This window comes from Mobula hypostoma, chromosome 13 (genome assembly GCF_963921235.1).
Source record: "Mobula hypostoma chromosome 13, sMobHyp1.1, whole genome shotgun sequence".
Taxonomy (NCBI): Eukaryota; Metazoa; Chordata; class Chondrichthyes; order Myliobatiformes; family Myliobatidae; genus Mobula; species Mobula hypostoma.
Window position 1 is genome coordinate 86399300 of NC_086109.1, and position 24530 is coordinate 86423829.

The 24530-nt window shown below is 45.2% G+C and overlaps 1 protein-coding gene across 6 annotated transcripts in view; it reads right to left on the bottom strand.

Moving 5' to 3' along the window:
• Positions 1 to 7932: 7932 nt before the first annotated feature.
• The window catches only part of chd2 (chromodomain helicase DNA binding protein 2), a 132250-nt gene continuing 115652 nt past the window's right edge, over positions 7933 to 24530 (bottom strand). For 4 of the 6 annotated variants that reach the window (XM_063066115.1, XM_063066111.1, XM_063066113.1 and 1 more), the window contains 6 exons: positions 22197 to 22328; positions 21716 to 21894; positions 20169 to 20271; positions 19491 to 19704; positions 16728 to 16968; positions 7933 to 13564 (listed from right to left, as the gene is read on the bottom strand). In XM_063066115.1, the coding sequence (XP_062922185.1) occupies positions 13240 to 13564; positions 16728 to 16968; positions 19491 to 19704; positions 20169 to 20271; positions 21716 to 21894; positions 22197 to 22328 (1194 nt within the window). In that variant the 3' untranslated portion in view covers positions 7933 to 13239. The remainder of the gene's footprint in view (positions 13565 to 16727; positions 16969 to 19490; positions 19705 to 20168; positions 20272 to 21715; positions 21895 to 22196; positions 22329 to 24530) is intronic. The other 2 variants (XM_063066114.1, XM_063066112.1) reach the window with 1 other exon arrangement.

Below are 24530 nucleotides of genomic sequence, written 5' to 3' on the forward strand. Positions count from 1 at the left end.
TTTATACCGCTTTTATTGAAGGAATCATTCCGTGTGCCCATGCTGTTGTCACTGGGTAGAAAATTGAACAGCAGGGGATTTTAGTGCACACTGGTCATTACAGATTAGAGGGAACATTATTTCCACATTTCTTGTATCTTCTTGTGAAGTAGATGGTTGTTCAGCCCATCATGGATATCCTAGCTCTCAGTACTCCCATGTGGCCCATTCTCAAAGTTACTTCTCTGTAATAGAACATAGAATATCACAGTACAGTACTGGCCCTTTGGCCCCTGACATTGTGCTGACCTTTGAACCTACTAACAGGACAATACGTTCCCTTTTTCAGCACCGTCAATAACCCTTAATTTCCTGTCACCTACTTACACCAGTGCAACACAGGAAATGCCGCACGCTAGGCGGCATTTATGGAGGGAAATGGACAGACAATGTTTCAGGTAGGTGTTCATAGATTCTCTTTATAGATGCTGTGTGGCTTATGTTACTCCAGCAATTAGTGTTTGAAATTCAGATAAATTTATTAATGAAGTATGTGCAAGTCACCATATACTACCCTGGGATTCATCAGGGTAGAATTGATGAAAACTCGTGAGCTGTACAGTCCATGAAAATGAGCTGGTCAGTGGTGGAATCAGTTCAGGGTTGAGGTGGGGGACTTTGTCCACGCTGGTTCAGGAGCCTGATGATTTAGGGTAATAATCTCATTCTTCTAAAGGCCGAGGGCTGACATCTAGGATGAAGACAAAGAACTGGGTCAGACAGACAGATGAGGCATTAAATCTGGAATCCTTTCTCCTAACCCCACTCCACCCTGATTGAATGGAGAGGGTCAAAACCATGGACTTCCGCTCCAAGATTCTCAGCTGCCTCAAGCTTTTCTCCAAACCCCCCCAGCCCGCAGAAAAAAATCTGACTCATAAGGCCTGACATTTGAGCTTCCTGTGACTAGCTTGGCTATTTTAATACAGTATTTATAATACAGAAGACAGCCGATCCATTTACTGTGATGGATGAGGCACTCGGCCACTGAGGAACCTGAAGCAATGCTGCCCTCTGGTGGTTACAATGGCACATGGCACCTGGAACAAACGATGTTGTTTAATGCTCATCCGCCCTTTCAGCTCCTCCCTTCCTATTGTCCAAGGACCCCACATCTTTACCAGGTATTCCTGCAATTTAGTAAATTGTATCCATTGCTTACAATCTACTACCCGTTCTCTGGGTAGCTCTGTGCCTGTAATCACTGGAGTATAGAAGAATGGTGGGGAAGGGGGCAGATCTCATTGAAACCGTCGAATATTAAAAGGTCTAGTTAGAGTGGTTGTGGAGAGGATGTTTCCTATAGTGGGGGAATCTAGGACCAATGGGCACAGCCTCAGAATAGAAGGATATTTCTTTGGAACAGAGATAAGGAGGATTTTTTCTTAGCCAGAGGTTTGTTGAGGCCAAGTCACTGGGTATATTTAAAGCAGCGGTTGGCAGGTTCTTGATTAGTAAAAGTATCAAAGGTTACAGGGAGAAGGCAGGACAATGGGGTTGAAAGGGACCATAAATCAGCCATGATGGAATGGCGGAGCAGATTTGATAGGCCGAATGGCCTAATTCTGATGTATTATAGTCTAACGTGGTCCCCTTGGAAGCAACTCCTTAAGTTGATTTTGCCCATAAGTTGGAAAATACACAAATATCTTTTGATACTTCCACAGTATTCTAATGGACGGCAACAAAAACACATGGGACTGATAAGAACAATTGCTCAAAGCAGAGAGAAAGGAAACTCTTTCTGTTTTACGTTGGAATGAACATATATAGGTTGCTCTTTTGTAAGTATAGGGGTCAGTACGTCGGGCTTGTAGTCTCCTCTTTGTTCAGGGAAACCGAACACTGAGAGGAAATGCTTTGATTAGAAAAGAACACTGGCAGGGATGATGGCAGAGCAGCAATGGCTGGAATTTCTGGAAGCAATTTGGAAGTCACAGGGTATATACATCTCAAAGAGGGAGAAATATTCTAAAGGCAAGATGACACAACTGTGGTTAACAAGAGAAGTCAAAATCAAGATAAAATCAACAGACAGCAAAAAGTATTAGAAAGTTAGAAGACTAGGAAGCTTTTAAAAATCAACGGAAGGCAGCTGAACCAAACAGTAAGTGGGAACGCTTTGTTCTGTCTTCAAGCATAGCTCCTAGTTTCAGGTCATTGGATCCTTTGTATGCTCTCCAACAACCCACTCTGATTCCACCGCCCTGGGGTTCTTAACTCCGTGCTATTGAACCCTACCTTCCACTCGAAGGACATCTTCCAGTTGAAAGCATTGCAGACTGTTGACCTGAGTACTGAGTTCAACAGGTTCAATGGTGAAATAAAACAACAAATGCCGGGAACATTTAGCAGGTCATGTCTCATCCCAAAACATGAACTGTATGTTAATTCCCCTTCATGGGCGCTGCCTGACTTGCTGAGCTCCTCCAGCATTTTGCCTCTGTTAGGTCAGCCTTCTCCCCCTCTCTGATAGAATTCCATTTCCTCGTCCATTAATTCCTTCACGCTGTAGCACTGTAACTTCCTTGCAAAAAAAAATCATTTTATTATTCAGGCCAAATTCAGTGAAAACCTCAGTCGGTTTCTCCTTGCTCTTTGAAGGTAACCAAGTGAGCTGCCAGAGAATTGTTACCCCTACCTCGCAACCGCAGTCAAGTCTCAGCTCCCTGGTGAGACTCTAAAGCTGGAGGCACTCCATCAGCTCTCCCTGACAACTAGGAATGTACCTTGGAGATACAGCAGACTGCAGATGCGGGAATCTAAGGCTGCTCGAGAAGTATCGGTGATCAGGCAGCTTTCGTGGAGAGAAACGGACAGTCAATATTTCGGGTCAAGGCTCTCCGTCTGGATCGAAAGAGGGGAGGGGCGGGGTGGAACAAAGGATGGCAGAATCATGTTTAATATCACTGGCATTTGTCATGAAATTTATTGTTTTGTGGCAGCAGTACATTGCAATACATAGTCATAAAAACTATAAATTACAATAAGTATACCTGACTCATAGGGCATGACATTTGACTAGCTTGGCTATGTTAATATAGTATTTATAATCTGGAGGACAGATGATACATTTACTGTGATGCACGTGGTCAAGTGGTTAAGGCATCGGTCTAGTGATCTGAAGGTCGCTAGTTCGAGCCTCAGCCGAGGCAACGTGTTGTGTCCTTGAGCAAGGCACTTAACCGCACATTGTTCTGCGACGACACCGGTGCCAAGCTGTATGGGTCCTAATGCCCTTCCCTTGGACAACATCGGTGGCGTGGAGAGGAGAGACTTGCAGCATGGGCAACTCCCAGTCTTCCATACAACCTTGCCCAGGCCTGCACCCTGGAAACCTTCCAAGGTGCAAATCCATGGTTTCACGAGACTAACGGATGCCTATAAAAAGATGGATGAGGGGTTCAGTCACTGAGCAACTTGAAGCAACGCTGCTCTCTGGCGGCACAACTCTTTAAGTATCAGAGACCTGGGTTTATCTCACCCCTCTGCCTGTATGGAGCTTATACATTCTCCCCGTTTCCTCCGGGTGCTCTGGTTTCTTTGCACAGTTGAAAGACATGCTGCTTGGTAGGTTATTGTAAGTTGTCCCGTGGTTAGGCTAGGATTAAATCGGGGGATTGCTGGACAGCACTGCTTGAAGGTTCGGGAGGGCCTATTTCATGCTGTACTATAATCTCAATCAATCAATCAATAAATAAGAAAATTAAATTAAATAAGTAGTGGAAAAAGAGCAAAAAAAATAATGGGTTCATCCTTCATTCAGAAATCTGATGGCGGAGGGGATGTGGCTGTCCCTGAAACATTGAGTGTGTGTCATCAGGCTCCTGTAGCTCCTCCTCGATGGCAGCAATGAGAAGAGGGCATGTCCTGGGTGATGGGGTCCTTATGATAGATACCGCCTTTTTGAGGCATCGCCTTTTGAAGGTGCCCTGGATGCAGGGAAGGCTGGTGCCCACAATGGAGCTGGCAGAGTTTACAACTTTCTGCATCTTTTTCACCCATCAAGTGCAGTGGTCCCTCCATACCAGAACATGATGTACTGTGCTCTCCACAGTACCTGTGTAGAAAATTTCGGGCGTCTTTGGTGACACACCAATTCTCCTCAAACTCCTAATGAACTATAGCTGCTATCGTGCCTTCTTCGTAATTGCCTCAGGATTGACTTTCAGAGAAAAAGGATCTAGTGTTCTCCCAGCGTATATTGCGAATAACTCTCTTGGGCTTCCAGCTGAGCAGATATCGAAAAGTCAGTTGTAATTGATCCCAGTACCCAGCTAAAAGCCCAAGAAGAGTTTATGAGATTTTCAGAGATGCTGACACCCAGGAAGTTGAAACTGCTCACCCATTCCACTTTTGATTCCTCTGTGAGGACTGATGTGTGTTCCCTTGACTTCCCCTTCCTGAAGCCCACAATCAATTCCTTGGTCTTACCGACAAGTGATAGGTTAATCTAGGTGGAGGTATCATCTCCCCTATTTCATTTGGACCGTCCTTCTTGCTTTTGGATGACTTTCAAACCAGAGGAAGGGTCTCGACCTGAAACCTCGGCAGCCCATTTCCTTCCACAGATACTGCCTGACCCTCTGAGCTCCTCCGGTTTGTTTTATTTTGCTCTAGGAATGTACCTTTCCTGTGTCACCCTGTATATCAGTCTCAACACTCATGAAGCCCAACTTGTGCATAGTGCATGGCTCAATTTTAAAACTGATTATAAATCCCAGTGGTCTCACCTACCCACACAGATCTCTATGCTCCTCCGATTCTCCCTACTTGAACAATTCCAGTTCATTTTTATTCAAAATGGCTTTAAAACAGGAATGAGAAAGCATTACCTGCAGTAACTTAGGATCTTGCTGGCACTGTGCACCATCATCCAGGACGTACCCTCTTTTCATTGCTACCATCAAGGAGGAGCTACAGGAGCCTGAAGACAAACACTCAATGATTCAGGGACAGCTTCTTCCCCTCTGCCATCAGATTTCTGAATGCACAATGAACTCATGAACCTATTTTTGATCTCTTTTTGAAATACTTAATTTTAAAATATTTCTTATTGTAATTCATAGTATTTTTATGTATTACACTTAACTGCTGCCACAAATAACAAATTTCACAACATGTCGGCGATATTAACCCTGACTCTGAAGAGTTTTGGACTTTTTACCCAAGAGTTGATGCGTGTACATAGAAGGGACGTGGCAAATATTGACTGGATAAAAACCAAGTCCTCTAGAGTTTTGAAGAATGAGAGGAGATCCTGTTGAAACTTGAAAGTACTTACAGAGTTTTGAAGAGTTTGAAAGTTTCCTCTGGCCAAGGAGCCTAGAACCAGGAGTTGTTCGTCCAGGAGTGAGATGAGAAATTTGATGGTGATGCATCACTGCAAAGAGTCAGTTGTTGAGTTCATTTAAAATGAGAGATGTCTGGATATCAAGAGAATAAAGTGAGACAAGATTGTGCTAGCAAGTGGCAATGAAAAGCAAATCAAACCTAACAGGCCACACCACAGTCACACATCATGGGAACAGGGTTTTTCAGCCCATCTTGTCCATGATAACCATTTAATCTAGTCTCATATCCCTCACTTCCTACCCATGTATCTATCCAAATGTCTTTTGGATGTTGTTGAACCCACTTCTGCTACTTCCTGTGGTATCTCGTTCCATATACCCACCTGAAATCACCTTCAGGTTCCTTTTAAATCTCTCCGTTCTCACCTTAAACCTGTGCCCTCTGATTTGCGGTTCCATTTCTCTGGGAAGAAGAATGCGTGGATTTACCCTGTCTAAATCCCTTTTATATACACCTCTGTAAGGCCAGTCAGATGCCCTACTCCTATATAGTCAGTGGCCACTTTATTAGGTACACTTGCTCGTTAATGCAAGTATCTAATCAACCAATCATGTGGCAGCAACTCAATGCATAAGAGCATGCAGACATGGTCAAGAGGTTCAGTTGTTGTTCAGACCAAACATCAGAATGGGGAATAAATCTGATCTAAGTGACTTTGACCATGGAATGATTGTTGATACCAGATGGAGTGATTAGAGTATCTCAGAAACTGCTGGTCTCTTGGCATTCTCATGCACTAGTGTTTACAAAGAATGGTGCGATAAACAATTGCAAACCATCCAGTGAGTGGCTGTTCCCTGGACGAAAATGCCTTCTTTATGAGAGAGGTCAGAGGAGAATAGCCAGACTGGCTCAGGCTGACAGGAAGGAACGACGTGTTACAACAGTGGTGTGCGGAAGAGCATCTCTGAATGGACAACACATCAAAACTTGACGTAGATAGGCCACAGCAGCAGAAGACCACACCAGATTCCAGTCCTGTACCTAATGTTGCGGCCACTGAGTGGTATGTTATGAAATTTGTTGTTTTACAGTAGCAGTACAGTGCAATACATAAAGCATGCTATCGATTATAAAAACATATATTTAAAAAATATAAAGAGAGCAAAAATATTGAAGTAGTGTTCATAGTCCATTCAGAAATCTGATAGGGGAGGGAAAGAACCTGTTCCTAAAATGTTGAGTGTACAGTATGACTTCAGGCATCCGTGCCTTCTCCCTGATGGTAGTAATGAGATGATGTGTCTTGGATGGTGAGGGTCCTTAACAATGGATGCCACCCTCTGGAGGCGTCTTGCCTTTCGAATATGTCCTCAACACAGAGTTTGAACCTTGCAGTGGATGGGCTACAGCAGCAGAAGAGCATGGACATACACTCATTAGTCACTTCATTAGGTACAGCTGGTACCAAAATAGCCAGTGAATGCATCTTAAATTGTTCTCCTTCTATTTGTGGTTGTACTTTCACTTGCCCAGGCCAGACAGCTTTTGATTTGCTTCCCAAAAACTCATTTCCTTAAATCCCACTTCTTTGATCACTGTCCAAGAACTCCTCAAGTAATCCCGATTAGATTTTATTTGGCAGGGCACTGTGAGGCATGTTCCTATTAAACCCCCATCACCCAGGAGATGCCCTCTTCTCATTGCTACCATTAGGCAGGAGGGACAGAAGTGATTCAGAAGCAGCTTCCTCCCTTGTGCCATCAGATTTCTGAATGGACATTGAACTCATGTACACTACTTATTTAATTTATATGTACGGGTTCTTTTTTTGTATGTTAAACTTAAAATGGCTTCTTTGTTATGTTATACTTGGGAATGCTCCTTTGTTATGTTAAATGCCAGAAAAGTAAGCTGGACATTTGCTTGGGTTAATACAGACAGCAGGGTGCTATTAGCCAATGGGTATTCATGTTATGTGATAATGCTGTCTCATAACTGGGAACGGGGGTTTTTGGTGGGGAGTCGGAGGAGAGACAGGGAGGACGGCGGACGTGCAAAAGGCTCCAGTTGGTCCTGAGCCGTGAGTCCACAGGATCCAGGTGGTTGTCAGGAATTTATTGAGCTCCAACGGTTGTGCACAAAGAACTTGGACTTTGATAAGTCTGGCGCCTTTTTTTCCATTAATTTCTTTTCTGTATCAAATTTATATTAATTTCAAGGACTTAGTAATATCTATAAAGTGTACTTGGTAAAATGCACTGTCTGTGCTGGCTGATGATTTATGTTTGGGATTGATTCGGGCGGCAGTAGTACAGCAACCGACTCCGTGGGAAGCGTTCAGGCAGATTTCCCCTAGACATATACGAGCCAATATAACTGAGCATTACATATATTTACTGTAATTCAGTGTTTTTGTGTATTGCACTGTACTGCTACCACAAAAACAGATTTCATGACATATGCCAGTGATATTAAAACCTGATTCTGGTTCTAATACTTCATTGTCAGCCTGATCACAGAATGTACCGTGCCATGCAGCACCATCAAATTGTAACCCCTCCGTAATAATTACGCTGCAGACAGTTAAGGTGTAGGAAAATTTAATACGTACTATAAACAAAGTATTTACATCAAAATGCACTAACAGTGGCCTTTTCACAAATATAAATTAATATTTACTTTTCTTTAAAGTCATTTAAAAAGTCCACATAAGTTTTTACAGAAACTGTACCGACCATTTCAGCAAAACAAAATACATGGGGCTTGGCAGCTGATTTCTTTTTTTTCATCCTCTTCCATTCCATAGACATCTCCATCATTATAATTGTCTAGGAGTTGTGACTAAAAAAATGTCCTTAAAAATGTAAAACAGGGTAATATATTCTTCTAATTGCTTCACATTGTGTCTGATACAGAGGCAGCATTGGAAGGTAACAGCAGCCCAATACTGTCATATGGAAGATTTAGAGCACTCATACCAACTGCACATTGCAGAACCGTCAGCAATAAACAGTTGCACTTGTTTATGTTCACCCTACATATAGCATTCTACACCAGGGCAAAACAAATCAGTTTTAAGTGGTCAATTTCAGTTTTCTTCAGAAGACACTTTGAAAGGGCTCTTCACCTAGTTCCCAATCTCCATCACTTCTCATTAGCACAGTAGCTCCCATTTATTGTTACAAATTCCTCACAGAACAACTTATCCCAGCGAAGGACAGTCACTGCCTTACCCGGAGCATGATTTTGGGGCTCCAGGACACCTTTCACGCAAGTTACCACTGGGATGTTTTTCCCTCGTCAGCGAAGATGCGAATCACAACTCTGAGCTGGCACTGCTCGTTCCTCAGTGGATACAACTGCTTATGACCATAAAATCCCACACACCTCCCCATGCATGAACCTCACCCACCCAGCTCCTTGGTCTCCTTACATACAGTTTGATCGCAATTGTGCATCGAGAAAATAGCAAATTTACAGTTGAAAGTGTCGTGAAACAAACCAATCCAACCTTTAGTCCTCACACACCCATTCCAGACAGATTTCACATTAACACCTTGGTTTGCATTAACTCCCTTACTGGACATGTGGCTTATTCTGGGCTGAAGTAGCAGACATCACCAGTTTAGACCATGGGGCTCAGTCCCCCCTTGTTTCTGTGCCTTTGACACCATAGATATTTCTGCACTCACCATTCACTTCCTCCTTGATAGTGTGGGGTTGTGTGACTTAATATAGGAATTATCGCAAAGTTCACTGCACTTACAGCACAGGCACGGAACTGTTAACCCCTCCAAATCCCAGCAAGGTGTGTCTGGTTGCCCTAGAACTGAAAAAAACTGCTTACTATGCCGAGGATCACGTGTGGACACCAGTGCTGTGACACCACGCGGGCCAGCTACGTTCTAAGTAACATGTCGGGCAAGGTCCATGGGTCACCTCAGCCCGCGGGCACAACTTCTAACACGCAGAGTGGTAACACAGGGACGAGCAAGTTCCAAGTGAATGTGTCAGGCTCAAGCACTGGATGAAGGTTTAGAGGCTACGTCTGGAACGGCGGTGCAGAAACACGGAGTCTTGCGACCATCATTCCTTCAGACTTGGGAGTATGCAAACATTAAATTTAATCCTTACTGCTTCCTGAATATTTTAAACCAACTGTTACTATGGTACTGAAGTGATGTTACATGAACCAACGGCGTAGTGCAGTTTAATTGACACCGGCCATTCAACAGCTAACACTGTCAGGACCTCTCCCCCACAGTTGCAGGACGGTACGGTTAGCAGCAGAATACACAAGGCTAAGTAGCAATCGTATGAAATGAAAGTCAGTGAGGAATAAGGTAGTGTGTGTACTCGATCTCCTCCAGTTACCTACCGAGCCAACCACTGCTAGGTTCACCATCAAAGCTCAACTTTGGGGACAATCAGACCAGATCACAGTTAGCATTCATCAGCTGTGCACTCCTTAAAAAAGTTTATAATTCCACTCAGTCCGGGGAGGAGGTACTGTTATGTTCACAGCGAGAACTGGGGGAAGGGATTGTATTGCTTAACTAACACTTTTTCACTGCCATTTGAGCTGTCTGTCCCTGTTGTGTGGACTTCACCAGTCAAGGAAATGGGAGCAGGTTGAGAGTTACCACCTAGGGATGGTGGTGGAGTAGAATAGAAGGGTGTCCTTTTAGAACGGGCATGAGGGCGAAACTTCTCTAGCCAGAGTGGTGAATCTGTGGAATTTTTTGCCGCAGGCAGCTGTAGAGGCCAAGTCTTTACGAATATTTAAGGCAAAGGTTGATAGACTTTTAATTGGTAAGGGCATGAAGGGATAGGGAGAGAATGCTGGAAATTGGGGCTAACAGGAATAATGTATAATAAGAAGGTGGAGCAGACTCAATGGGCCAAATGGCCTAATTCTGCTCCTATATCTTATGGTCTTAAACATGAAATGAGAGCGATAAATTAAGGTTCCAGAACCTGTTAGTGCATTAGTGCCCAAACAATATACAGGTAAGAAATAATTTATTCAGCTCAATGGACTTGAAAGAAAGCCGACTGCAGCTAGAATGAAAAAGTAACTTCCAAATCGGGGGGAAAAGCAGCAGAGAACAGAAACAGTCAGCAGGTCAGGAGTGAAACAATCTATATTTCGGACCAAAACTTTGCATCAGAACACAAAAGAAAATAAAAGCATTATAACCTGCAGAGTGCAAACCTGTGATTGAAGGCTGACTAGAGGGAAATCACCATCTCTCCTGATTGGGAATGTTGCTGCCTAGTCACCTAACACTGAATTCCATAACTTCAGGTAACCATTGTGGACCAACAGAGGGATCTTGGGGTTCAGGGCTATAGATCCCCCAAAGTTGCTGTGCAAATTGATAGGGCTGTTAAGGCAGCATGTGGTGTGTTGGTCCTCATTAGTCGGGGAGGAATGAGTTGAAGAGCTGTGAGATATGTTGCAGCTCTGTACAACTCTGGTTAGACCACACTTGCAAAATGTGTTCAGTTCTGGTCACCAGGAAGGATGAGGAAGCTTCAGAGGGGGTGCAGAGAAAGTTTACCAGGATATTGCCTGAGTTAGAAAGCATGTCGTATGAGGAAAGGTCGAGTGAGCTAGGGCTTTTTTCTTTGAAGTGGAGGAGGATGAGAGGTAACCTGACAGAGGTGTACATGATGATAAGAGGCTTAGATTGAGGGGATAGCCAGAGACTTTTTCCTAGGGCGGAAATGGCTGTTATGAGGGAGCATAATTTTAAGGTGTTTGCAGTAAAGTATAGGGGATATGTCAGAGTTAAGTTTTTATTTTACAGAGCGTGGTGGGTATGTGGAACTCCCTGCCAGTGCTGGTGGTAGAAGCAGATACATTAGAGGTATTAGATAAGCACTTGGAGATAGAAAAAATAGAGGGCTATGTAGGAGGGAAGGGTTAGATTGATCTTAGCGTAGGTTAAGAGGTAGGCACAACATAATGGGCCGAAGGGCCTGTACTGTGTTCTATGTTCATCCTATCCTTGTCCCCATGTGTGGTTATACCATTCCTTTGGCCAGTCTTGTTCACAAAGTAACCATTACCATGACCACCTTACCCTATCACAGACATTCACTTTGTTCTCCCCATCACTTAATGCCTGCTTCTTTTATGTTCCCCAGAGCTGGAGCCCCTGACCTGAAACGTTCCTCTCCCTACTGAACGGAAACGTGCTTCCAGGAGTTCACTTTTTTTTGGAAGAAACTAAACATGACGATGTTCAGAAGCTCCCTCAAATTGCTCCTTCTCACTCCCCACCCCAGCCAAGAAGTTAAATTGGATTGGTCTGTTATGAAGAATGTTCTCTCAGCCGTAACCGTTGATGGGCATGTGCAGTTGTGTTGTCGGCTGTGAGTGAACTTGTGACCGGCGTGAATACGTGAAAGCAGCCATGTTGGTGGGGAAGGGTGAAGGTGAATTACAGGGCACATAAGGAGACAAAGCTTCATTTTCTCCTTGACTGGAAACAACTTAAAAAAAAGGAACAACGTTCAGGAGAGTCCTGGGTCCAGAAATGCAGAGACACACTGGAGCTTCAACACTGACAATCTCTACATTGTATGGCACAGTCAGTCACTTTGAGAATATTTCTCAGAGCAACCTACCATTCTGCTCTGGTAAATCAAATCTTTTTCACCTGCTCAGTCTTTTCCTAACTAGAAAAAAAGTATGTTATTTCTTTAAACCCCTCCTATCAAACACAGGTCAGAACGAAGTAGTAAAAAAATAAGTTATTTTACAGTGAGGATTAAAGTGATCCACACAAACCGAGGCGCCTCGGAACAGGCAGCATGAAGAGAAAAGCGAATTGAACAAAGTGCTTACGTTGTGAGAGACTGCGGCACAAGACTTCAATATTGTGGGAATTGAAGACTGTTAGAATCAAGGTACTAATCTTTTGATTCTTGAGTAGGCAATATCCTAATACTTCTTTGTTGCAAATAAAGACACTACATTCTAAAGACAGGTTGAAGCGTCAGAAAAAGGTACATTCCAACCGAATACAAAGTGCTGATAGTCCTGCCCACACTGCTTTCTGTTCTAAAGAGGCACAAAAGCCTCGTCTACGGAAGAATTTAAGAACTTGCTGCTCTCCCCTCTCCCTTTTTCTTTTTGGTATTCCTTCAGCAAGTTACGGGAGTGCCAGACAGATGGAGTCGTGCACACCACACCGCTCCCTCCACCTTGACACCAGTACTGCTGACGACATTGAGCAGAGACCTGCCCCCTCCCCACCAACCCCCACCACCGTGATTTTTTGGAAATCTGTTCAGGAGAAGGACGGGCCTGCCCAACACCACTGAGCACAGAGAGCATTTGTCACGCACATTTAAAGTAAAACAGAGAAGTCGTTTAAGCAGACAAAGTTGACAGGAGATAGGACATTTTCCTTATGAAATACACTCTCTGCTGATCGCCTGCTCGAGGGTTCTTTTTTTTAAAAAACAGAACAATAGAATCATTGCCTGTAACACAAGAGTTGCCATCTCCCAAAGGTCGATTTTTCCTTTCCTCCCAGGCTGGTCAAGATTCCAGAGTGAGCCAGGGCAAATTCTGCACCGATGCTGACCCAAGTCTTTGTCCAAATTGCAAACATCCCTCTGTTCAAGCAGCAGAAACCTCTCCCATTGTACCCGAATTTTTCACATTCGCTCTGCCATTGGTATCACAGTAGTCTCTCCTTGGTTGTGTGTGTGTGTGTGTGTGTGTGTGTGTGTGTGTGTGTGTGTGAGAGAGAGAGAGAGAGAGAGTGTGTGTGTGTGTGTGTATGTGCGTGTGTGTGTGTGTGTGTGTGTGTGGAAAAGGATAATGTGAGGGTTCTATTCAAACAAGACACAGAGAACTTGCAGCAGTTTCCCTCAGAACTGACTCTACGTTTTCCTCACATTCCAGTTGTAGTCGGGAGTGTTCTTGTGCTCCAGCGAGCGGTCCAGAGGGGACCGATGCTCATGGGGGGATCTCGAATCATGGGGTGATTTCTGGGAGAGGGGTGAGCGATGGTCTGGCGCAGGCACCTTGTGCTCCATTGGCTTTTCAATGTGAAATGGTCTATAGTGTTCGGAAGGTCCTTGGCTGTGGTAGGGTCCGGGTCCCCTGTGATCAGGCAGTCGACGGAAGTCTGGTTGGTGCCCTAGGTTGTGGTGGTCCTGAGGTCTGAACTCGTCTGACCTGCGGCGCTTCATGTCCTGATGACGCCTGGAACGACAAACAGAGGCTCAGCTGGTTCAAGCAAATTGTACCCAGTTTCACATTACAGTGTTAACATGGCAGCAGTCACTTGGGGCTCCAGTCCAAGAAAGGTATGTGCTAGCATGGGGGAGGATCCAGAGGAGGTTCACAAGAATAATTCTGGGAATGAAAGGGTTAATGTATGAGGAGTGTTTGATGGCTCTGGGCCTGGATTCAAGAGTTCAACGTGAATTTCTTTGCAATTATATTTATATGATGGGTTCAGGACAGGTCCTCTGAGATAGTAACACTCAGAAATTTAAGGTTACTGATCCTTTCCCACCTCTGATGATGTCTGGCTCATGGACCTCTGGTTTCCCTCTCCTGAAGTCGACAATCAGTTCCCTGGTCTTGCTGACACTGAGTGAGATTATTGTTATGACACCACTCAGCCAAATTTTCAACCTCCCTCCTGCATGCTGATTCATCACCACCTTTAATGTGGCCCACAACAGTGGTGTCATCAGCAAACTTGAATTAGATGCTGGAGCTGTGTATAGCCACACAGCTAAGCTCACTGGAGTTTAAAAGAATGGGGGGGGGGAGAATATCATTGAAACGTATCAAATATTGAAAAGTCCAGATAAAGTGGACATGGAGAGGATGTTTCCTATAGTGGGTCAGTCTAGGACCAAAGGGCACAGCCTCAGAATAAAGGGATGTCTCTTTAGAACAGATGAGAGTGCATTTCTACAGGCAGAGGGTGGTGAGTCATTGGGTATATTTAAAGCGGAGGTTGATAGCCTCACCATACTTGCACATATGATAATAAAACTCCACTTCACTTGCAGTACAAGTTTACAAACATCTCCACACGTTGTACCCATTGCAAATTTACCATCGGAAGAGTAATCTTAACAATCGAAGGTTAAGGAGAAGGCAGGAGAATGGAGTGGAGAGGGATAATAAATCAGCCATGATGCAATGGCAGAGCAGACTGGATGGATCGAATGGCCAAATCCCACTCCTGTGTCTCCACAGTCAGAGTTTAGGAAAACCGTGAAGGTCTGATGTTTGGTAATTTTGCACTAAAGCAGTGTGCTGATGGAAAAGACTGGGGTAACCTGGTTAACCACAAGTCCATCAATGCCATCTTTCTAGTAATGTACAGTACTGTGCAAAGGCTCAGGCACCCTAGATTTTTTTAATATAGAAATTTTGTTTTAGATGCTTATTTTTTGTCCTCTGGATTAGTGTATCAGTAGAAAACAGCAATTTTAGATTTCCAAACATTCATTTTCCAAAAACATTAAATGCTACAGAGAATTTTCCAAATCATCAGGTTCTTGAACTGGCCTGTGTAACCCTTACCCTACCTCAGCAACAGAACACTATCAATCAAATCTTACACCACCATGGATTTTGTGTTGTTTTTGCAATCAGGTGGTGTTTCTGCACAGTTTTACCTCTCTCTTCACTGTCCTGCATAATTGTGTAGAATTTATACAGTACTGTGTGTGATGTCACTATCTATGTATGTAATGCTGCTACAAGAAAGCTTTTCATTATACATGTACATGTGATTATGAACTCAACTTGACTAAACATCTCGCCTGGTGTACCCACTTTACCATCTGAGGACATAATCTTAACAACCTGTGTTAACTCATCAAACTTGAACCTGGAATTATTCTCATGTACCACGGTAGCGTAGTGGTTAGCACAACTCTTTACAGTACAGGTGATCGGGGTTCAATTCCCGCCACTGCCTGTAAGGAGATTGTACGTCCTCCCCGTGGGTTCATTCCCACAGTCCAAAGACCTACCGGTGGGTAGGTTAATTGGTGATTGTGAATTGCCCTGTGATTTGGCTAGGATTAATTTAGGGGATTGCTGGGCCTTGAAGGGTCAAAAGGGCCTTCACCTCGCTGTGTCAATAAATAAATAGAAGTAAAAGAACACAGTGACCGCATATTGTTCATACAGATCACATCACTGCACAGTGCACTGAGGTATAACGATAACGATGCAGAATAAAGTGCAGTGTGGGTAAACAGTATGGTGCAAGTATTATGTACACAAAGTTGCAACCACCTTTATCCATCTATAGCAAGGGGTTCCCAACTTCTTCTTAAGCCAAGACTGGGGGAGGGAGGGGGGATGTTGACCCCAGGTTGGGAGCCACTGATCTATAGGGATAATTATCAGTACAGCCCCATCCATCCACAGCAGACAAACACATCCCATGAGTACTCGGTGTGATACCTTGTGTGAACATCTGTCCAGCTTCACCAAACATCTGCCTTTCGTGAAACCTTCCCCCACCCCCAACCCCACCACCATAGATACCACCTCAGAAACAAATGTTGAAATGTTACCATCCCCTCATCAGGCCCTGGCTAAATCTCTCCCTACAGAAGTCTACTCAATATAATCCACTTCTCTGCGCCAGTCTGGTACCAGCATCTGCCTGTGAGCTCCTGGCCAAGTCCAGCCCAGTGTTCCGCACAGCCATACTGCCATTAGCATCATCGTTCTTTTACCTACTCATTTGGGGGACCTGAGCTCTACAGGCTGAGCCAGTACCTAACTGTTTATCACTAACTCCCCGTGAGAAGGTGGGGGATGAGCAGCTCTCTTGAAATGTTACATTCAGCCCATCTACTCCACTGCCATTCAATCATGCCCTTGGCGTGTGGGTCTCCCTAAAATGTTCCAAAGGACAGAGGATTCTGACCCAGTGACGGTGAAAGATCGGCTATTTATTTCAGAGTCAGGCTTTGAGGGCAGTTTCCAGGCGTGGTACCCTCATGCTTGTCCAGTACTGCCCCACTAAGCTGGTAATCACCTGGCCAGAAGCTCCCCTGAGCTCCCTGGTGTGTAACCTCCCTGAACATCTGTCCGAGGTGATTCCACCGCCCCCACCCCCACCCCGGCTAAGCCACAGATAGCTAAATGTGCTTGACCAGTCCCAGCAGACCCTAAATTCTCATCAGAACCCTGGTGGTCTTTCACTGAAGGGAGGGATCAAAGGTTAGGAAGAGGGAAGCCAAGAGAATTCCATCGAATAAGCCATGATTGAATAGCAATAGAGTCGACAGGCTGAATGGACTAATTCTGCTCCTATCACTTACAACTATGTGATCCTCATGTATGTACCCATCAGTACCAAGTGAGCAAGGAGGTTCACCTGTCGTAATAATCTCGATGACCTCGGTGGTCGCGCTCGCTGCCGTACTGGTTGTATGGTCTCTTGCGGTGGATGTTGTTTGGCCGGTAGTTGCCGGAATTCCTGTGGGGGTCTCCGCGAGGCCTCCGATCGCCAAAGTGATGGTCCTTGTACCTGTGCTGGTCGTAGGGGTGGTGCCGGTCTGCTACCCAGTGCTGGTTGCTGTAGTTGTACATCCGATCCCTCTGCCGGTCTCCCCGATCTACAGGAAGCAAAGGAGAGCCGGGACTTCAGTGGATCGGGCTTTGGCAGGCCTTGTGCAGAACAGGCAAGGCCACAGAACAAGCTGCCTACAGTCTACAGGATCCTTCTGCAGACTTACACAGCAATAGCATTACTAATCTACGAGGAGCTTTCAATAACTCTGAGTCTGTACTCACTAGAGATGAAAAGGATGAGATGATCTCATTGAAATTGAAATGTCTGGATAGAGTGGACATGGAGAGATGTCTCCTCTGGTGGGAGAACCTCAGACCAGAAGGCACAGCCTCAGAATGGAAGGACATCTCCTTTAAACAGAGATGAGCGGGTATTTCTTCAGCCAGAGGGTGGTAAACCTGTGGAATTTGTTACCACAGAGGCCAGTAGAGGCCAAGTCATTGGGTGTATTTAAAGCAGAGATTGATAGGTTCTCCATTGTTAAGGCATTTAAGGGGATGAGACTGGCTTGAGAAAAATTAAATCAGCCAGTATTGAATAGTGGAGCAAACTCAATGGTGTGAACGGCCTTATTGTGCTCCTCTTACAGTCCACATTCAAGGCTGCACAAGCTATTTACATGAAACATAAAAAAGTGCAGGCACAGGAAATCAGCAACAGAAACGCTGGAAACACTCCACAGGTTGGCCAGTATCTGTGGGAAGGGGAACAGAAATAGTTACGTTTTCAATGGGAGAGAAGGTGGGGTTGGGACGGGGAGAACGGAGGAAATATCGGTGATAGAGTGAGACCCAGTGAGAAAACGAAGCTGCAGTTAAGGTCAGACTGTACTTGTTTCTGTACTGCATTGTTAGTAGCCATGTTAACATTGCCAATAGCATTAATAGTATGTGCTGGGTAGGCCAGAGTGTATAGACAGTAAAAGAAAAACTGAATCAAGATGAGAAGCAGAAATGGTCAGTGGTGATACATACAGGAAGAAAGGACACTACTCGACAGTGAAGAATTTGAGATGGAGTCCTACAACGTGCGTACACCTGAACATAAGGTGAGGTGCAGCTCCTCACACTTGCCCTAGGATTGGTTCATGGCAACAATGGAGGTGGTCAGAATGGGAGTGGGAGTGGGACACAAAATCAAATGGACAGGGATATGGGACCCAGGGTTAATCCTGTGCATTGAACTGAAGTGTTTCTCTTGTGAAGATGTTGGTGGAGATGGGACAGAAAAGGCAGGGAATAGTTTCTTTGGAATGCCAAAAAGAACGGGGCTGATGTGGCACATGATGGCATTACATTGAAGATGCAAGAAATAATGGACAATGATCAACGGGAAGCATGTTCCCACTGATGGGTGAGTCCAGAACCAGAGGCCACAGTTTAAGAATTAGGGGTAGGCCATTTAGAACGGAGTTGAGGGAAAACTTTTTCACCCAGAGAGTGGTGGATATATGGAATGCTCAGCTGTGGAGGCCAAGTCTCTGGATGCTTTCAAGAAAGAGATGGATAGAGCTCTTAAAGATAGTGGAATCAAAGGTTATGGGGATAAGGCAGGAATTGGATACTGATTGTGGATGATCAGCCATAATCACAGTGAATGGCGGTGCTGGCTCGAAGGGCCGAATAGCCTACTCCTGCACCTATTGTCTATTGTCTATTGAATGTGGAGGCACCTAGAGTAAAAACTAGGTTGAAAGCTGAGTGAACTACGGAGAAGGGAAAACCTCAACCCAGGTGGTCAGAAGGGGGACTGCGTCCTTACCTTGTGTCTTCATTCACTAGCTACAAAGCACACGTCATTGGGGTCAACTGGCCAATCCAATGGTATCCCTTGAGATTCACAGACCCATCTCTGTGCTTTTGGGAAAACTGGCATCGGGGACCAATGTCAGAAGATATAGACCATTGTCCTTTCAGATATGTATGTCTCCTGCAGAGTGGGGCAATCCTACAGGTCAGGCTGAGTGAGGACTGGTAACATATGAGTTAGTAATATGCCATTACACTGCCAAGGACTTGGGTTTAATTTACGCTGTTGTCTGTGTTGAGTTTGTATGTTCTCACTGTAACTGAGTTTCCTCCGGGTGCTCTGGTTTCCTCCCATATTCCAAAGCTGTACAGCACAGGTTAGTAGGCTAATTGGTCGTATGGGTGTAATTGGGGGTGGGGGGGGTGGACTTGTTGGGTCAGAAGACCCTGTTACTGTGCTGTATCTCTAAGTAGACTGAAGATACTTTAACCTGGCAATTTCACCTTTAACAACATGAGCTCTTTATCCCAAATTTAATTAAAGTACAAGCGTTTGTACTTGAATCCAAAATTCTTCAGCTGTCCTGGGATTTTAACTCTCATGTACAGGCCTTTATGATAGACCAATATTATACATGTTATGGTACTCAACCCTCTGCACTGGCCCGCAGGTATCGTGACTGCAGGTCTTAAGGTGACAGCTAAGCCAAGCCCAGTGTATCCAACCACACTAGGCCAGCCGCAGGAACAATGGGTGTTCGATGGTTAGCTCGGACTTGGTGCTTTATCATGGTGGTGAATCTCACTGTGACCTTACCTGTGTTGTTGAAAGGCCTCTTGCTGAGCTGAGTGTAGAGGTCTCGGTGGTGGGGGTGCAGCTGCTGTTGGTGGTGCGGGGGGAGCAGCTGTGGACCATGAGGCCCGTGCTGCATGTGTGACTGTGAGCTCATGGAGTCCCGGCTCGATCCCGACGGCTCTGGCTTGAACTGCCGCCTGTTCTCGGAATTATTCTCTTTCTTCTTCTGTTCCTCCTGAGGGGAAGCAGAACATTCAGGAATGTTAGAGCGGAGTCAGAGAGCCCGAGTCAGGAGCTAAACACCGGAGGGGCTCTGTTGTCCTGGAATCAAAGCTTCCCAGACATACCTAGCAGTTCCAGGGATAAAAAAACCAAAAAAAAACCATGAGATTCTGCAGATGCTGGAAATCCACAGTAACACACACACAAAATGCTGGAGGAGCTCAGTATGTGCAGTAACTTCTCCCCCCTTCCATTCCCCATTCTGGCTCCCCCTTACCTCTTCTCCTCATCCGCAGATCACCTCCCTCTGGTGCTCCTCCTCCTTCCCTTTCTCCCATGGTCCACCCTCCTCTCCCATCAGATTCCATCTTCTTCAGCCCTTTAGCCAAACCATCTCCCCCAAACCCTCTCTGCTTCCAAGAGCAGCACACACGACCAGTGCGGAGGAAGGAGTAAGTGAGTACATATCCAGAATACCTTTACCTCTTCCTGGGACCGCCTTTTCTGTGCCAACTTGTACAGCTTGTGCAACTTCCGGGCATCAAACTCAGTGAACTTGGAGACAAAAATCCAGAGATTTCTGCGGGAAGTACAAGGGAAAGGTTCACTGAACACCCGAACCAGTTTTGGACGTGATGTTTTTAAAATTAAGAGGTGGCAATCGTAGCTGCCAGCACAGCCAACTAGTAAGGCAGGGTGAAGAGGAGAGATTGGGTCCAAAATCAGCACCTCTGACAACGCAGCACTTTTTCAGCACTGCACTGGAGTCTCAGCAAAGACAAATTCAAGTTCCACGAATCAGCTCAAACGTGTTTGTTTTAACATGATCAACCCATTCCAACACACAGATTACCTACTGGATCAGCATTGGAGACGTTAATTACACCCTCATAGGTTTACACAGAATTACTGTGATTAACTAAGGGCAATGAAAAGCCCATACCAGGTTTTAATACAGAACTGTATATTATATAGATTTCTGATAAACAGCATTATAAATGAGACATTTTTTTAGCCAGAGAGTGATGAATTGTTACAACAGGTAGCAGTTGAGGAAAAGCCTTTACATGTACTTAAGGTACAGGTTGATAGAATCTTGATTGGTCAGGACATGACGGGATACGGGGAGAAGGCAGGAGATTGGGGCTGAGAGTGAAAATCATCAGCCATGATGGAACAGCAGAGCAAACTTGATGGGCCGAATGGCCTAATTCTGCTCCTATATCTTATGGTCTTATTGCAGACACAACCCACCTTGCAATCTGTTTTTTTCCAAAAGCTCCCTTCTGGAAGGTGCAAAAGGGCTATTAAAAGGAGAATTTCCAACTATCTTAAAAGTTGCTTCTCCCAGGCAGTTTATCTGATCAACCATTCTAGTTCGCCTCCCCCTCAACCTATTTGTCCAGTCACTGCACTGTAAACACTTGAAACCACTTCTTATAATTTATTTATTTATTGATATACAGCACAAAGTAGGCTCTTCTGGCCCTTTTGAGCCATGGTGCCCAGCAACACTAGTTTAACCCCAGCCTAATCACGGGACAACTTACAATGACTAATTAACCTACCAACCGGTAGGTCTTTGGTATGTAGGAGGAAACCAGGGCTGGAGGAAAGCTACATGGTCACGGGGAAAATGTACAAATTCCTCTTAGGCAGCGGTAGGAATTGAACCCGGGTTATTGCTACTTCAAAGTGTTGTGCTAACCACTACACAACTGCGCCACCCCTATAATGCTATTTAATTGTACATACACGCTGGTATTTATGTATTTATTCACATTTTATTCCACATCTGCACTTTAACCTGTGACTTTATTTTTAAATGATTCTTTATCATTGTTCAATGTTGCTTTTTTCTGCTGCCTGTTGTGAGCTGACCAACCCACCTCAGCAGATTTCTAAGACATGTAAATTATCTATGGCAAATGACACCAATCCCTGAATAAGTTATAAGCCCCAAGAGGTTCAGCCAGTAGCACAGAGGAGTGGGTCTTAGGAGGTAGAAGGGTAGCCTAACGTACCTCCTCCAGATCTTCACGTGTTCGGAGTCGGTGTAGGTCTTCAGGCAGTCAGTGATCCGGTCTCCGATCTTCAGCAGGCAGCTGCGAGTGTGCTGTAGCTGCTCCTTCTCTGAAAGTCCATCCTCCGGCTTGTCTAACTGCTTTAGGGCTTTCTTCACCGGCCTCATTCTCTCCTTGCACTGGGCAGGTTTGCGAGGTTGGGTGGGGGTGATGGGAGAAGAGCATTTTGTAATTAATTCAGGGAAACAAAGGTATCGGCTGTCTCAGCCTCCTCAGGTGATCTTTGTGACTTAGCTTCCCCTGCTCTAGAATCATGCCACAGAAAGATGCCATTTTCCAACATTTCCCACCAATTAAATAGCACAAAACTCACAAAAATTAAAGAGACATAGATTAATTTGTGTAAGCTTCTTTTCCCATTTCCTTCAGAAGATTTGAAAAGCAGGAGTATGTTGATATTCACTCTGGTGTGGTCACTTACAATGCTAAAGGTCTCTTGGTCCAGTTCGTCCTCGCCCTCCTCTCCAATTGGCACCGGGTCATTACCTGCCGTAATGTGCACTGGACCCTTGGAAACAGACTTCCGAGCCTTGTCTTTAGCGTCTGATTTCATCTAGTGGGAAGAAGAGTGAAAAATTTATTTTATTTAGTGATGTAATGTGGTATAGGCCCTTCCAGCAACCCCGATTTAACCCCAACCTAATCACGGGACAATTCACAATGACCAATTAACCTACCTGGTATGTCCTTGTACCGTGGGAGGAAACCGGAGCACCCGGGGGAAACCGGAACACCCGGGGGAGACCCACGCATTCCACAGGGAGGGCATACAGAGACCTCATGCAAAGGATGCAGCCCGAGCCGTAAAAGCGTTGAACTACTACGCTACCATAGCGCCCAAGATCCACGACAGAGCTCACCGCTGAGGACGGCGCAGCGAAGTTGCAGAGGCACACAGCAGACTTGAGACCGGAGGGAGAGACAGCGCTAACAGTTTCCTTCAGAGAGGTCGGCAAGCCAAAGTGACGGCTTAGCTTCCCTCGTTGATGCTCCCAGCTGCTGACACGTAACATACCAGTCACAGGGACAAGCCCTTCAGCCCACCGCGTTGGGACAAGATAATTAAATCAAAGCAGAGATTGATAGGTTCTTGATTAGTAAAGGCATCAAGGGTCACTGGGAAAAGTAGGAGAATCTGGTTAAGAGGGAAAATAAGTCAGCCATGATTGAATGGCGGATCAGGCTCAACAGGCTGAATGGCCTAATTCTGCTCCTATGTCTTATGGTCTCGTATTGCTAGAAAACCCTACCCACCCTAGACACTCCCTCTTCTTCAGCTCTCAAGGGGCCAAAGGCAAAAACAAATGCCTGCAACAGATACCGCCAGGCTCAAGGAAAGCTTCTGCCCGGCTGTCGTGGATTACTGAATGATTCCCTAGAACGAGAACAGAGACTCTTCACCTCTGTCTACGGCATGAAAGTCTTCCACCTCATTGCCTGCCAGCAGAGCACTTTCTCTGTAGCAGTAACACTTTATTCTGCATTCTGTTATTGTTTAGCCTTGTACTAACTCAGTGCGTGATGGTAACGGATTGCTCTGTATGAATGGCGTACAAAACAATGTTTCTCACTGTAGCTCAGTTTATGTGACAATAATAAACCAATTTACTGCTTATTTAAGTCCCTATTTAAGAGCCTCTTAAACACCAGTATCTTATCTGCCTCCATGCCCATCCCTGGCAGCAGCTTCCAGACACACACAGCTCTCTGTGTAAAAACAATCTTACCCCATACACTCCTTTTCAACTTATCTCCTGTACACGAAAAGCATGCCCTCTGGTATCAAACATTTGACCTTCCTTAAATGAACAAAACCACCAAGTAAAACCAGCCAGCTACCCGACATAGCTAGTTGGAAGCTTTACCACTTCAGAGTTTACTTCTTTGACAAACAAGTAAAGCCGTCCCAAAGCTGTTCACCCTCCGCACGGAATCACCCTGAAACTCTCCTGAACTTCCATCTCTGGCAAAGGACACCAAATGAGCAGGTGCTCTGCAAAATGGGTGAGAGTTACTGCAAACATAATCCAGAGCAACAAACGATGTGTTGGTGTAACTCAGTGGATCAACCAGCATCTGTTTGAGAGGTAGGGTGGGGGGGGGGGCGGGGAAGGTGAATTATTGATTTTTCAGGTCAACGCCCCGTGTCAGGACTTGATCCTTCCCCACAGATGTTGCTCGACACATTGAGCTCCTCTACCAGAGTGGCTTTGAACTAAGCTTTGGCAGGGGAATCAGCTTGGCTGTTGGGGCTTCGCTTTCATTGTCCACCCCGCTTTTCCAGCACTCATGGAGCAATCTGGCAGTGGGACGGTCAAAACGTAGACACAAGAGATTCTGTAGATGCTGGAAATCCACAGCAACAACACAAAATGCTGGAGGAACTCAGCAGGTTAGGCAGCATCTGTGGAGTGGAAAAGACCATCGACGTTTCGGGCTGAGACCATTCATCCGAAGTGGAATGGAAGGGGGAAGAATGTTGGAATGATCATTCTTTTCTGGTTATAAGATTGATCCAACAGACCATAAGGGCATCCGTTACTCTTATGAGACCATGGATCTGTGCCTGGAAAGTCTTCACTCTCCAGGGCGCAGGTCTGGGCAAGGTTGTATGGAAGACCAGCAGTTGCCCATGCTGAGTCTCCCCTCTCCACGATACCACTGTTGTCCAAGGGAAGGACAAGGGCCGATACAGCTTGGCACTGGTGTTGTCACAGAGCACTGTGTGGTTAAGTGCCTTACTCAAGGACACAAC